This window comes from Littorina saxatilis, linkage group LG8 (genome assembly GCF_037325665.1).
Source record: "Littorina saxatilis isolate snail1 linkage group LG8, US_GU_Lsax_2.0, whole genome shotgun sequence".
In the NCBI taxonomy this organism is placed as follows: Eukaryota; Metazoa; Mollusca; class Gastropoda; order Littorinimorpha; family Littorinidae; genus Littorina; species Littorina saxatilis.
The window spans coordinates 28,760,917-28,776,551 of NC_090252.1; the positions used below are offsets into that span (position 1 = coordinate 28,760,917).

Consider the following 15,635-nt stretch of genomic DNA (forward strand, 5'->3'; position numbering starts at 1 on the left):
AGAAATGTCAGGAAATGGTTATATCTAAAGATGTTAACGATTATGGTTGACTTCCTTTTCTTGATGATACGTTTTATGCTTGTGACGTAACATACACAGAGAATTTATGATTGAATGGTTTTAGTGCTTTCATTGCCAGTATCATAAGACACAAGACATGTATACATCTCACGGTGGTAATAATCCCGGGGTAGCTTCAGTTTTTCGATAAAAGATGTGTTTGTGTCGTCATTTGACGGTGACGTCAGAGCGATCTGTGTAAAACTATTTCAATTCTCTCAATGCAAGAGTCGTTAGAGAGAAGACAACGGTATCAAATCGTGATGACAATGCTTTCTCGAGTTCATCGTGCTCTCTAAGCTCAACATAGGGTTATATTTATGTCGTAATTCAGATAGTGACGTTAAATAATCTCAATGTGGAGTTGTCAGAGAAGACACATTTGGGGCTTCGTCGAAATGCCTTCATCTCTTTAAATACAAGGAAGCTTAAGTGACGTCACGGCATCACGGCCAGCTTCAATAATACTGCCTCAATTCCGAAGCGGTAAGAAAGAAGAATACGGTACACAGATGGTGATTACAATACCGGAGGAGCTGGGAGTCTTGAAACAAGCTGTTAACTACCGTGTTTATGATGTCACAAAATGGTGATGACAATGCCCGGTTGCCATGGTGTCTTTGATCTGGAAGTTTCTTTCTGTATTGATCCACAAGGTGACGTCACATGTTTCTATGACAGCACAGTCCCAGCAATCTCTTTGTCGGAGTGGTCAGAAATGGACAACAGTATTTGATGGTGATTACAATGTCGTGGTGCCTTCACCCCTTCTGGCAGCGACACGCGTTATGACGTCATTATTTGACTTTACATCCACCTATGACAACACAACATTCACGCACAAAGAAAACCTACCCAACTGCATGTAACCGAGTGCCGAAACACTACGATCACCTCGGGAGGCGAAGTGCAATCAAACAGGATTGAAAATGTTAGGGCTAATTTCTTAGCCCTATAAAAACTGTTATGCAAACCCGAAGGTTTCCATGAACATACAGACAATCGGAAACCACCAGACCCCATCACAAACAGAATTCCACAACTCACCGGTGTTGACTTAAAGGCCAACAACTCGGGTGCAGAGTCTGCTGTGAAAGGAGCGGTAGCCTCCCCTGTCACAATCGCCCCCGTTTGAATGAACTTCGTCCCGACGTTCCGAACCGGGGGACCACTGTCCATCCCAAGTTCGCAGAATGGGAACAGCACGAAAATGTTCAGTGGTCATATTATGCCATTACCTGAACATATCATGCCGAGTCCCATCCCTGCTCGCAAGCGCCAGATGTAAACGAGTGCCGAAACACTACGATCACCTCGGGAGGCGAAGTGCAATCAAACAGGATTGAAAATGTTAGGGCTAATTTCTTAGCCCTATAAAAACTGTTATGCAAACCCGAAGGTTTCCATGAACATACAGACAATCGAAAACCACCAGACCCCATCACAAACAGAATTCCACAACTCACCGGTGTTGACGTAAAGGCCAACAACTCGGGTGCAGAATCTGCTGTGAAAGGAGCGGTAGCCTCCCCTGTCACATGCATCTTTGCTGAAACATGTCAAAGATAGTGTGCAGATGCTCGGTTTCTCATTCCAAATGTACCGCAAACCGTCTTTTTCGGGCTAATTAATTGCCTCACAAAAAACAAATTTCCTCTTCTCAAGTATCTAATACCCATCTCAAATACCAATACCCATCTCAAAGCAACCTTATTTCCCGAGTGATTATTGTTGTGCAAGCCAAGAAACATCTAATGAAGTCGTTACTGTAATGGATATCCGGAAATCGGGACACCGTTTTTGACGCTCTGTCACATTTTCTGCCACCTTCATGATCTAAAAAGTAATCTTAAACCAGTGTATGTATTCGTGTCGCCAGGGTCGTCACATAATTATGGGACGCACCATATATATGACGTCACTCATTATGACCATCACAGGTCTCTATGACAGCACTGTCTCAATGCTCTGTGCTGGAGTTGTCAGAGATAGGAGGTCTGGTTCAGTATTTGTTCGGTGATGAAATTGTCGGAAAAGCTTCAACTCCTTAATATGTGTTACGTCTGTGACGTACTTTACACGGTGACGTCACATCAACATATAACAACACGGTGACGATATTCTGTATGCTTTAAGTCGTCAGAGAGAGGAAATCAGTATCTGATATTGATGACAGCGCAGGGTCGGAATAGTGTCTTTGAACACGTGGTTGTTTATTGTGTTTCTGACGTCATTCATAAAGTGACGTAATTTCTTTAAATATAGTCTTCAGGCTGTCAATGCCAGAGTCTGCAGAGATTGAACAACAACAGCCTGCGGCAGTGACAACTCCCCGTTGGTGTCGCCTCTTTTCACAAAGCCGAAAAGGTTAGTATTCATGAAGGCATTCAAATAATGAGGTCATAATACTACCTGCGACACCTTAGCCTCGATGGACGTGGGTGTCTGACGGTGATGACAGTCCTGTGGTTCGTGCGCCGCTTCTTGCGACAGTACAGTCATGATGAGTACGCCCCTTGTGAGGACGTCACAGTTCCCTATGACAACACTTATATAATTTTCTCTAGCCTTTCAAGACAGCGCGTCGATATTTGTTAACGATGACACAGCAGTGTGGGGTTCTTGTGGCGACTGCACACGTGGATTACTTCTTCATCTCTTTATCATTCGATGTGTTTGCGACGTCATTTAGATGATGACGACACATCAATCCATGACAACACATTCTCAATACTATTTATGCCTGAGTCGTCAGACAGAGAGGATATCGGTGTCTAACGATGATTGTAATATTCAGATAGCTTCTAGTCTTCCAAGGCAAGATTTCTTCCTTGTGTCGTTTAAACGTGGATGACGACACATATAGTGACGACAAAAGAGCTGAATGATAACACAGTCTCAATGCTCTCTATGCAGGAGTTGTCAGAGACATGACATCAGTATCTGACGGTGACGACAATGCTGTAGTGCGCGCGCCACTTCTGGCGACAGCGCATGCAGATGACGTCATCGATCGTTACGTCACAGCGATCTATGACAACACAGTCTCAATACTCTCTATGCCGGAGTCGTCAGAGAGAGGACATCGGTATCTGACGGTGATGACAATGCCGTGGTGCGTGCGCCGCTTCTGGCGACAACACATGTTGATGAATGCTCTGCGGAAACCGGTGCTCAGAAAACAATACACGAGAGGGTTGACAGAAGAGTTGGAGAGGCCAAGAACCTGAAACAAACAAGAACCATAAACAAGATAGGGTTATAGTTATTGGAACAAAAAACAAACAAGTCGCGTAAGGCGAAATTACTACATTTAGTCAAGCTGTGGAATTCACAGAATGAAACTGAACGCACTGCATTTTTTCACAATGACCGTAGTCCGCAGCTAGTGCAAAAGGCAGTGAAAGTGACGAGCCTGTTCAGCGCGGTAGCGGTTGCGCTGCGCTGCATAGCACGCTTTACTGTACCTCTCTTCGTTTTAACTTTCTGAGCGTGTTTTTAATCCAAACATATCATATTTCTATGTTTTTGGAATCAGGAACCGACAAGGAATAAGATGAAATTGTTTTTAAAACGATTTCGGAAATTTAATTTTAATCATAATTATTATATTTTTAATTTTCAGAGCTTGTTTTTAATCCGAATATAACATATCTATATGTTTTTGAAATCAGAACATGATAAAAAATAAAATAAAAGTAATTTTGGATCGTTTTATAAAAAAAAAAATTAATTACAATTTTCAGATTTTTAATGACCAAAGTCATTAATTAATTTTTAAGCCTTCATGCTGAAATGCAATACCGAAGTCCGGCCTTTGTCGAAGATTGCTTGGCCAAAATTTCAATCAATTTGATTGAAAAATGAAGGTGTGACAGTGCCGCCTCAACTTTTACAAAAAGCCGGATATGACGTCATAAAAGACATTTATCGAAAAAAAGAAAAATATGTCTGGGGATATCATACCCAGGAAATCTCATGTAAAATTTCATAAAGATCGGTCCAGTAGTTTAGTCTGAATCGCTCTACACACACACACGCACAGACAGACAGACAGACAGACACACACACACACAGATACAGAAACACACACACACACACATACACCACGACCCTTGTCTCGATTCCCCCTCTATGTTAAAACATTTAGTCAAGTAAAAACAAAAACAAGAATCAAGACAAAAATAGGGTTAGTTATCGGGGGGGGGGGGGGGGGGGGGGGGCGGGGAGTCAAACACAAAATATGGTAGGTTATTGGAAAACACTAACAACTTTTCCTGAAACATTGCATCGCATTTAAACAAACATCGGTAACGATCCGAAATTTTGCTCCAAGTATCTGTACTATGTTGGTTAATTATTCTGAAAGTTTCAAAGCAATCCACCAAGTCATTGCAAAAGTACAACGCTTTTTGTTATGATACCCCTAAAACATGACGCAAAAAGTCCCGTTTTTGACCGCTCTTGCGATCGACACCTGCATCAGTAGGAATAGCATAGCACACGCAATACGCAAGCTATCTAAACAAATAAACCTGTTCAGGGTAGATCATTGGTTTGACTTTCTTCCTGTATGTAAACATTGCAAAGTTTTGCCTATTGTGATTTTTTGTCGATTTTTAATTGGGCCCTTCCGTTCGCGTGACCCCTGTAAAAGATATCTTTAATCCAAAAAGTGATCCTGAGGGTTAAGTAAACGGACGTGACTGGCATATACAGTTTTAATGAAATTTCACGGGAATTAATACTTTAATTTGGGTACGACATTTGTTGCAATAATTTGTTGGCCAAGTTTATGTGTGCCCATAACTTATCAAGATAATCAATAATCAGGTCTCGCAAATCGCACGAGATACATCCTGTATAATGTTCTATTTCAGGAGCTTTTCGAAATTTCAAAATTTGTAATTTACTTTGTGAAGCCTTCTTTCATTTTAATTTCGATTTAAACAAAGATTTCCTCCAGTTGCAATTATTGCATTTGTCCTTATTTTAAGTCTACGCTAAAATCTAGGTTGACCTATTTAAGTTTGTTTATGTAAGTGTTTGAACTAGAATAGACCGACTCAAAAACGAATGACCGATGTCCAACCATGTTATTTGCAAGTCTTGTTTTTTTAATAAGGTACTTCCGGCAAATGAGCTCATAAAGACGCGAATGTTCCCATTGTTCTTCTCTGGTTAGTTAACGTTGACATGAAATGATTCTTCTATGATTATTCTCTTAAAAGTGCCCACAGAGCACCAATGTCACAAACAAAATGCAGATCAAACAACCAGTTACAGAGAAGGCCAAGAACAAAAAACAAAAGTGACAAAGCGGACAATAACAAATGAACGAAAGAACAGTTCATTTCCTGTCATGTCATCAAAACACTTAAAAGTCTGGCACTGACTTTCTACACTCACGTAAAAGATTGCATCAGAAACAAAGCAGTCTTTCCAAAACAAATCAATTCAAACACAAATTATTACCCCTAGGATGTCAAAAAGAATTTTGAAAAAGAATGAGACAAACACATTGATCAATTTGTCAATTTACGTCTTTAATAATTATGGATCCATCAGAACAAAGACGAGTAGTCCCAGTTTGTAATTCTCTCAGGATTAAAACGCAAGAGAAGATCTGTAAGAGATACAATTGACACATTTATAACATTAAAAGACACAATGATTTCTTTTGACACAAGCAAAACTCAAAAGCTTTCAATGGTATGCTTCATCATTCAATTCAACTTCATCGTAAAAAAGAAGGTAATATACTTTCCCGACCTATTAGGATTACCATATTTCTGGCTGCAAGCATGCGTCGACAGAGGCAGTGAGGATTCGAGGGGATAGTACTCGCTTGTGATTTGGCAAATTAACACTATTAACACTAGTATTCGATATAACATTAAAAGTATACTACCTGAGACAAAAGGACCTTAGATCGCTTCAAACGTTATGCGTACGTACCATACTATTCTGCGTTTCAAATAAAGCTACCGCCCATGGGGATTGCCTTCACTTTGCAGAAGAATATATTTTTAAAGCTTAATTATATTTGGTAAAATAGGCAAAGAAAGAGCATCCTTTGCGAGAGTTGGGTCGAGTTACTTACCCTGAGTTATTTCCCTTGTTTGTGTACTTGTTAGTGTTACTACGCTGCCGCGTCATAGACGGCTGTCATGTTTCGCGTGTTAATTCTTTACACGAGAAGAAAAGAACCTTAAAAGAACCTTCTCCTACTTCTTCCGCGTTCATGGGCTGCAACTCCCACGTACACTCGTGTTATACACGAATTGGCTTTACCCTCTACGCTCAGGCGCCCGTACCGACATGTACTGAATAATCACATCATTTTCCCCTCAAGACCCGCTGGAGTGAGTGCGATGAGAGGTGGATAGTGAAATCCCGCAGGCAAAAGGGGATAGGAAAAGCTATATACATCGCAATCTAAACTAGATAGGCAGGGCCGTGCACAACTATGCATACAAATTGGTGGTGAGCAGTAATGAAAGAGAGAGTGTGAGTGAGTGTGTGTGTCACAGTGTGTGTGTGTGTGTGTGTGTGTGTGTGTGTGTGTGTGTGTGTGTGTGTGTGTGTGTGTGTGTATGTGTGTGTGCATGCATGCGTGAGCGCGCGCATTCTTGTGTATATTTGCATTGAAACAAACAAAGAGATAAATCGATATAAACCGAGACCCTAGACACAACCGTCGAACGCAGAAGAAGAAGATATAAACCGAGTAACAGCAAACGCACAAGCAAATCCATGCAAAAGCACACAACAGTCCGCAACTTTGCGCCAGCAAAGTCAGGGACTGCAGACGGAAACCTAACAAGCTCATAACAAGATCACACCAAAACCAGGCCTGACGTAAGCCAAGAAAATGAACACACGAGCCTTTTGTTTGAACAAGGAGTGGGTGGGGCTGGATGAGAGAATACACACAAATCTGCAAGCACGCAGGATGGCTTGCTCAGTAACATGTTGTGCAGAAGTGGCAAGTATTATGCAGGAAAAACTAGTCTACAGGATAATAGGGTACTTAGTCTGGAAAAGATAGAGTTTAGACTTATAGTTCAGAGACGTTAACATTTTCAATTAACAAAAAGAACCGCATATGTCAACGCAAAGTGATCAGCATCTGACCGACTTTTGTTTTGTCGGTATAACAGTTCAATATTTCAATTCTAATCTAATGGCAGCATCTTTCAAACACGCAGTAACCTTGGCTTGTCTGTAACAATACAGTATTCTCTCCATCTTAACCAATCGATTTTCAAACTACCTTTAAAAAAGCCGTTTTAAAAAAAATCTCTTTTAGTTATTGTTTTTTGCATTTTGTTGTAATTGTTGTTGTTGTTGTTGTTGTTGGTGTTGTTGTTGGTGTTGTTGTTGGTGGTGGTGTTGTTGTTGTTGTTGGTGTTGGTGTTGGTGTTGTTGTTGTTGTTGGTGTTGTTGTTGTTGTTGTTGTTGTTGGTGTTGTTGTTGTTGTTGTTGATGTTGTTGTGTTGTTTTTGTTTGCAGATCAATGAAGCTAACTAACCCTAAGTAAAACCGGCTCAGTCCAAAAGATAATGAGGGAGAAGAACAAACATGACAAGAGGATTCTTCGAAAAAGACGGCAGATCCCTTAAAAACAACAACAACAAAACTAAACAAATACTCGCGACAAAAAAGGAACACTAACAATGTAAAATAGTGAACTACCCTGGCTGAGACAGTAGCGAATTCATAGAAAACAAGCAAAGCTATGAATGATCAAATGACCCAAAATGAAACCGGAAGAAAAGGAACTGAAGGGAAAAATGAACGAAGAAATAAGCAACACGACAAACAAACCATTCAAAACTTAAAATCCAAAACCTTAAAAGTCAAATAGAGAGACAGAAAGCCAAGTACTCGCAGAAAACAAGCAAACCTAAGAGCAAACAACTCACAATTTACAATCCAAAAGATGAGAAGCGGCGATCATGTCAATGCAGGGAAATAGAGAGGGATAAAGTAAGTTACCCTGCCTAAGACATCATTAAACTCGCAACAACAACAAAAAAAAAAAACCCGACAAGCAAGACTATAAAGTGAGTTGCTCTTGTTTAGACAGCAGTAAAAACAAACAAAACTAATCGCAAACCATTCAGAATTATTAGTGCAAAATATAAAAAAAGCGGAGGAAATATCAATACAGAGAAATACAGAGGGAAAAAGGGAGTTACCCTGTCAAAAACAAAGACACAAGAAAACACATGCAAAAATTAAAATCCAAAAGATCAAACGCGGAGGACATATATCTTTAAAGGCACATGGAGAGGAAGAAAGCCAAGTACTACTCTCGCTGAGATTGCAGTCAACTCGCAGAAAACAATCAAAACTACAAGCAAACCACTCACGATTTAAAATCCAAGATAAAAAAAGCGGAGGACAAATCCACGCAGGGAAAAAGAGAGGGAGAAATTGATTACGCTTGCTGATATAGCAGTCAACTTGCAGAAAACAAGCAAAACTACAAGCAAACCACTCACGATTTAAAATCCAAGATAAAAAAAGCGGAGGACAAATCCACGCAGGGAAAAAGAGAGGGAGAAATTGATTACGCTGGCTGAGAATAGCAGTCAACTTGCAGAAAACAATCAAAACTACAAGCAAACCACTTATAATCAAAAGCGGAGGACAAATCCACGCAGGGAAAAAGAGAGGGAGAAATTGATTACGCTTGCTGATATAGCAGTCAACTTGCAGAAAACAAGCAAAACTACAAGCAAACCACTTATAATCAAAAGCGGAGGACAAATCCACGCAAGGAAAAAGAGAGGGAGAAATGGATTACCCTTGCTGAGACAGCAGTAAACGACTGGGTTGATGGAGGAGTTGGATAAACCCAGCACCTAGGAGGGAAGGAAGGCACGAATGAGTTAGAGGATTTTGTGTGTGTGTGTAAAATCAACAAACGTTGTGTTATTACCTTGACGATTTATAGGGCTACAGTCATAATGAACTTTGAACGAGCAAAAGCCTTTAGGCAATTTAAGTCAACAAAACTCCACACTGATTAGAATTTTAGAATTAAATCTTGGAGATTTTCAAGTTATAATCAATAAAGCTCAAATGGGATGAAAAGGTATGTTTATGAGATTACAGCCAACAAAACATGCAATACATTCATAAGTTATAGAGTTTACATAGCCATAATAACCAAATCACCACGTTTTTGAGTGATCTCTTTAAATATCGAATGTAAACATTCCGCGAAAGAGAGAAGGATGGTGTGAAAATGCACTTGACAAAACGTATCACTAATCAGTTAATGGTCGAATTTATAAAGTCAAGTTGATATTATTAACAATCAAGTCGATGTTTTCGGATAAGGTTTCATAAATGTTACAATAAAAACGTGCAGGGTAACAAGTTCAGGAATTTAGTTCCAGTCAAAACCAACTTGTCACTAATGAGTCAATACGTTTAAAGAGGCATCATTTACACAAATTGACATATTTGAAGCCACAATTTTAAAGGGATTAACTAAAAACTAAACGTGCCGTAGGCAAGTTAAAGAGTTTTAATGAAATCACCTGCGTAAAAATGAAGTTAACAAATCTATGGAGTTCTATGGTCAAAACCATTTGTTATGTATGTATGAGTTCAAATTTGCCTGGAGTTTCATCCACAAAAAGTATGCATTTAAGGAAGAAAAACTAGGTACGCATCATAAAGGAATTAAATATCTTTTGTGTAGTATCAATCACCAAATAAAGAAACGTTTTTTTTTAAAAGCAGGAGCATTTCTCAGTACAATACCAATTGGCTTATCTATCATTTAGATTATTGGTAATACACTGCCAAACATTGGAAACATGCTTAATTGATTCAGTAATATGAAATCAAACAACTATCCAGAATAGAAATAATAAATCTATATTTTTAGTCAAAGTTGCTTTTTAAGAAGTAAATGAAAGTTGCTCATTTCTTCAAACATCGCAAGCTAAAAGGAATGCCGTCTTTAATTATGTTGATAAAAGACAAATGGAGAATCGGCCTCCAATGATTACTGTTATTGGTTTTATGTGTTTGGTTGGTCTCTTCTTTGGTAGTGCAATAGCGTTAATTATGGATTGTTGTTATCATCATTTACATAAAAACTTATCTGTTAATCCAAACAATGATATAATTACTGTGATGTTCTTAACTACACTTTAACATGGAATGTATGTATGTATGTATGTATGTATGTATGTATGTATGTATGTATGTATGTATGTAGGTATGTATGTATGTATGTATGCATGTGTATTGGTGTGTCGGTGTGTCAGGTGTGCAAGAAAAAAGGGTATTTTTTATCATGGGTTTTATGAATTTTCTTCTCTTATTCTTTTATAATTATTAATTAATGACCTATATGTGCTGATGACCAATTTAATTTCCTTTGTTGGATCAATAAAATGTTATGAGTTATGAGAGTTATGAGTTAATACTAATTTGAAATGTATCAATAAAACCACTTTGTGCGGACTCATAATCAGTGTTCTGGTGTCCTTCTCTGCTAGCTAATTATGCTTTAACAGGTTCTATAGAATGTCTTTTTTTCTGAGATATTTTAAAAACGCAAAAACAGAATAACTTGTTAATCTTGATAACACTATTTCATCAGAGTGGTTTGCAATAAATTAAGAGCAAAGCAAACAAAAATGAACGTCCATATCAAACTAAAACCGAATTTTGCAAACGAGAGTGTCTCCTCAAGGCAAATCAAAATACACACAATGCAACCAAACAAAATGGTATAAAATCCAGCTCACAAAAGGACTAACTTTGTGGGAAAAACAAAACAATTATAATTGGGAAAGTCATATTTCAAGCACACTATCGGAAAAGTAAAACCAGATAAAATGCAAAACATACTCACACACACACACACACAGACACACACACACACACACACGCACATACATACACCCACTTACACACACATACACACACACGCACACACACACATACACACACACACACATACACACACACACACACACACACACACACGCACACACACAACATGACACAAAGCAAGAAAGACAAGCTAACTTAAAGAACATATAAAAAAACACGTTCATTTTTGAATACAAAAACATATCTAAAACACTCAAAGATAATGACTGGAAGCGTAAGTAATCAGAACGACAGGCCTTCTCGGCCAATTTTAAGACAACATCTGTGGATACATTATTTGATATCTAATTCCGCCCGTCTTATCTCAAGTTTCGCCAACATTAAAAGATGACACTGAAATGCAAAAATGAAGAACTATACTATAAAAGTAAAAAGCAAAGCTACTTGATATAGATCTACCTCTACCCTTCTCTTCTAAAGTTTCAATTTCACTTAAAAGAGGGTTTCAAAAGGTCAGAAAAGTACAAGAACATTTGTTTACGGGTTTGAACACGTAGGTTAAAAAAAAAATCCTTATCATATCAAGTTTTGCTTGCACTTACAAGATGACATCAACATCGAAACACCACCCCCCCCCCCCCCAAACATCACATCACACGCAATACAAAACACACACACACACACACACACACACACACACACACATATACACACACACACACACACGCGCGCACATACGCACGCACGCACACACACACACACACACACACACACACACACACACACACACACACACACACACACACACACACGCACTCATACAATAACAACTGTAAAAAAAGCACATAGAAACACACACTACACCTGCTCCTCGTCTCAAAGTTTCACTTTAATTTAAAAGATGTTTTTGAAACGAAAATGCAAAACATAACCACAGAATTAGAACAATAAAACAAGAACAAAAACAAAACAAAACAAATCGCCTGAAACAACGGGTGCATAAAGTTGACCAGATAGGAACTCCTGTCACCTTTATTTTATAATAATACCCACAAAACTGGCTTCCCACCGGGAATAATAACAAGACAGAACCCAACAATTACTGAAATAAAACTGACAAAAAACATGATAAAATTATATAACGTCAAACAGCGGGTACGACAAATTGAGCAAGTAGGGGAAATGAAGACACATCCTCCCTCCACATCTGTACCCAATAACTCCACATCTGTACCCAATAACTCCACATCTGTACCCAATAACTCCACATCTCAAAGCTGACCGAAAAACTATATCTAATCGCCCCACGTTCTGGTTGGGGGGGGGGGGGGGTAGTTATTATGTCACCACACAAGAGGAATACCTTAAAATAAGTGTTTGAGCGCACTGTTAATCAAATTGTAAACTGCTGGTTTTTAGTGGCATTTTGAAACTTTATTTCTCCGTATTGGCTACTTTTTATTTTCGTCCTCCTGTTTTCCTTGAGAGGACTTAGTGTTTTACGTGCTGTTGATATTTGAAATCGATCAAATGAGCTACATAGATTGGTTAGGGGTTACATATTAGACAATACACACGAGGAATGACTCAGAATCAGAGTTTTGGCGTTATACTTTTCAAATCTTAATACTGCGTTGAGTGGTCTTTTTAGACTGTGTACATTCTCAAATGGATAGTGCGTTTGTTTAAATTGTGTAGCGCTGTTAAGCCCCGTAAAGCACGGAATGTGCATTCGTTTGCTAGATTACACATTTGACTCGCTGAATCCAACTTTATTAATCTGTTTCGAGGAAAGTATAACCGTTAGAAATAAATAACATATGACGAAGAACGGAATCGGGACTCCTGATACAGAAGAGCTGTGGTCGATAACCAACCGCCGACTTAAATTCATTTAACTAATCAGCATAGTAAAGAAGCATTTTTGAACAAAAATGAGTATGAGGGTACATCTAAACTACGGCACATCGAATTTTCCTTGAAGAAAAAAACAATCACAAACAAAATCTCTCGAAAATACAAAAGCAACTCACCAACACCAACGGGTAGATCATGCACAACACATTTTCGAAATTTAAACAAATAAATCATCTGCACCAATAGGTGGATGAAGTTGAGCACGTAAGAAAAAATAGAAAAAAGGGAGAAGACAAACAAAATAAACTAAACAAATTTGACAAAAATCTCTCAAAACTTCAAAAGCTATATAATCATCTTCACTAGAGGGTAGAAGAAGACGAGCACGCAGATTTGTTTTGATTTGTTTTTTTAAAGAGACGAAGAAAAAACGAAAAAAGAAGGAAAAAATGCAAAAGCAAATTACCTCCACCACTGGGTAGATAACAAAACAAATTCACACAAAACTCTCCCCAAAATCAAAACAATAATTCACCTGCACCAGCGGATAGATGAAGTTGAGCACGTTGTAGGTGCTGTCAGAGCGGGTGTTGAAGTCCAGCCAGATGTTGACCACGTAGTACGGCAACCAGCTGACCCCGAAGAGCACCACCAGCAGAATCAAACTCCTCACGGTCTTCCTCCTCTGCTTCAGCAGGCGAGAAGCCGACCCGTTGACCACAGGCTTGCCCGTGGCCGTCGTGGCGAAGAGGTGCGTGTCGTCTGTGAAGAGGGTCATGGAGATGCGAGTATAGAGCAGCGCCATGATGATTAAAGGGAGCACGAAGAGCACGAGGAAGATGAGGATGTTGTAGAGTTGCCTAGCTTCCACGATCCCCCACTTCTCCTCACAGACGTGGGCGAGGAACATGCCGGGGACTCCCCAGGACGTCACGCTGTTGATGAAGAGGAAGGGTGAGACTGCGGTGACTGAGGTGAGCCATATCGCCACCAGCATGACCCCCACCTTCCCCCCAGAGAAGACGATCTTGGCCTGCAGAGGCTTGTGGATGGCGAAGTAGCGGTTGATAGAGATGGACATCATGGAGAGAACGCTGACGCCCACTGCAGTGCCTTGGAGGAACGGAGTCAGCTTGCACATCACTTGGCCATACACCCAGTTCTTGTACACATAGTTGCCCAAGGTTATGGGCAAGCATATGCAGACCACCATCAGATCACCTATGGTCAGGTTGACGAAGAACACGTTAGTCAGAGTCCGCATGTGCCTGTGGCGCAGAATCACCAAGATCACGAACACGTTGCCTACAAGACCTACGACGAAGTTGAGAATGTAGATGACGATGAGGATGATGGTGAAGGGTTGTGTGTGCGTGAAGAGGGCGTCGTGGAAGCTCTGCAGCTCCTCTGTGCCCATGGTCGGATCGACTTCACCGCCCTTCATGACGTCATTGTATTCATTGTAGGAGTTGTTTTTGTACTTGTTGTTGTTACCTAATGTGAGGTTGAGTCGTACGGTAATCAGCAGCTCGTTTTCGACGTCGGGTCCAGCCATCTTTGTCTGAAAACACAGCAAAGAAACACTTTCAAGATTATTATCATAATAAGTTATTTGTATTTTTGACCAAAATATGACATTTGACCCAGAAGGAGAATGTAAGTGTTCTGCAAGACCGCGCTGATGGTCGAGGTGAATGATGCCTGTAGAAGTATGAGTCAAATGTTATATATTGGTCTTCTTCTTCGTTGCCATTTATAAATACCTTTTTCTCGTGTCGATTTACGATTGTCCTTTCATATTGCCTCAATGTTTATGTCTTAGTTTTAGCAGAGACAGATTATCGTCACGCTCATAAGAACAAGAAATTCCTCCGAGGTAGGAAAAACACCCCCGTCAAAGGGAAATAACCTTCTCAGTTGGTGGCAGTGACTGAGTGAGAATGGTTATTTCCCTTTGACCATTAAGATGTCCCTCTATAAGTCCTTGTATAATTTTAATCCACCAATAACTCCCTAACCGTGTGTTTGACTGGTCCCAATTTTTGTAAGGACCGTCTCAGGAATGTATAGAACCTGTTCACCAAGTTTGGTGACGATCGGTCCGTTCATTCTTGAGATCTATATGCGAACACAAACACACAAACAAACAAACAAACAAACAAACAAACACATCGACCGAAACCTATACACACCCCTATACCGGGGGTGTAAACAAACATATCTCAGTGTTAGGCATATCTGTAGTGAAACTACAGGGGAAGCTACTGGAAAAGTATCTATCATATGTTAGAGAGTACACACTCTCAGACCATCGGAAACTATTGCTACGGTAACGTAAGCAAAACTGCCGATCTCGTTTCTTGAGTTAGGCACTTTTTCTTTGTGGTTCAGGAAGATTTGTTTTGAAAATGTGAAGGTATGCAAACGCTCTTTGTGTGTTGTTATGCCGTTTTGCTGATTGAAAATGTTGCTGTCAGCTCTTTATCTCAGCTCAAGATAGGCAGTTTGCAACTTATAACTAAAATGAGAAAGGCAGATTGTTCAGAAACCAAAGAAGGTTTTTTGCGTTTTTCTCAAAACATCAAAAAATGACATAGGCAATTATCTTATGAGCGTGACGTTATAGTACGTAAGACTGGGCGTCAGCATAAAATCTCCATCCTTAAGTAATAACGTTTTTTCGTTCGTTCGTTTGTTCATTGACTTAAAACTCACATGGTTTTTACAGGTAAGGCCGTTTTTACCCCCCCCCCCCCCCCCCCCCCGCCCCCCCCCCCCCCCCATTTAAACAGCTATACGCGACTTTCTGGGGATGCATGCTTGTTATTTTCGTATTTCTATAACCATCT

At 39.7% G+C, this 15,635-nt stretch overlaps 1 protein-coding gene across 1 annotated transcript in view; it reads right to left on the minus strand.

Annotated features, from left to right (window-relative positions):
- Positions 1–3,091: 3,091 nt before the first annotated feature.
- Positions 3,092–15,635, minus strand: part of LOC138974583 (neuropeptide FF receptor 2-like) — a 64,446-nt gene continuing 51,902 nt past the window's right edge. Inside the window, exons 8-9 of the mRNA XM_070347303.1 lie at positions 13,322–14,347; positions 3,092–3,286 (exon numbers count right to left, since the gene is read on the minus strand). Coding sequence (XP_070203404.1) covers positions 3,092–3,286; positions 13,322–14,347 — 1,221 coding nt within the window. The remainder of the gene's footprint in view (positions 3,287–13,321; positions 14,348–15,635) is intronic.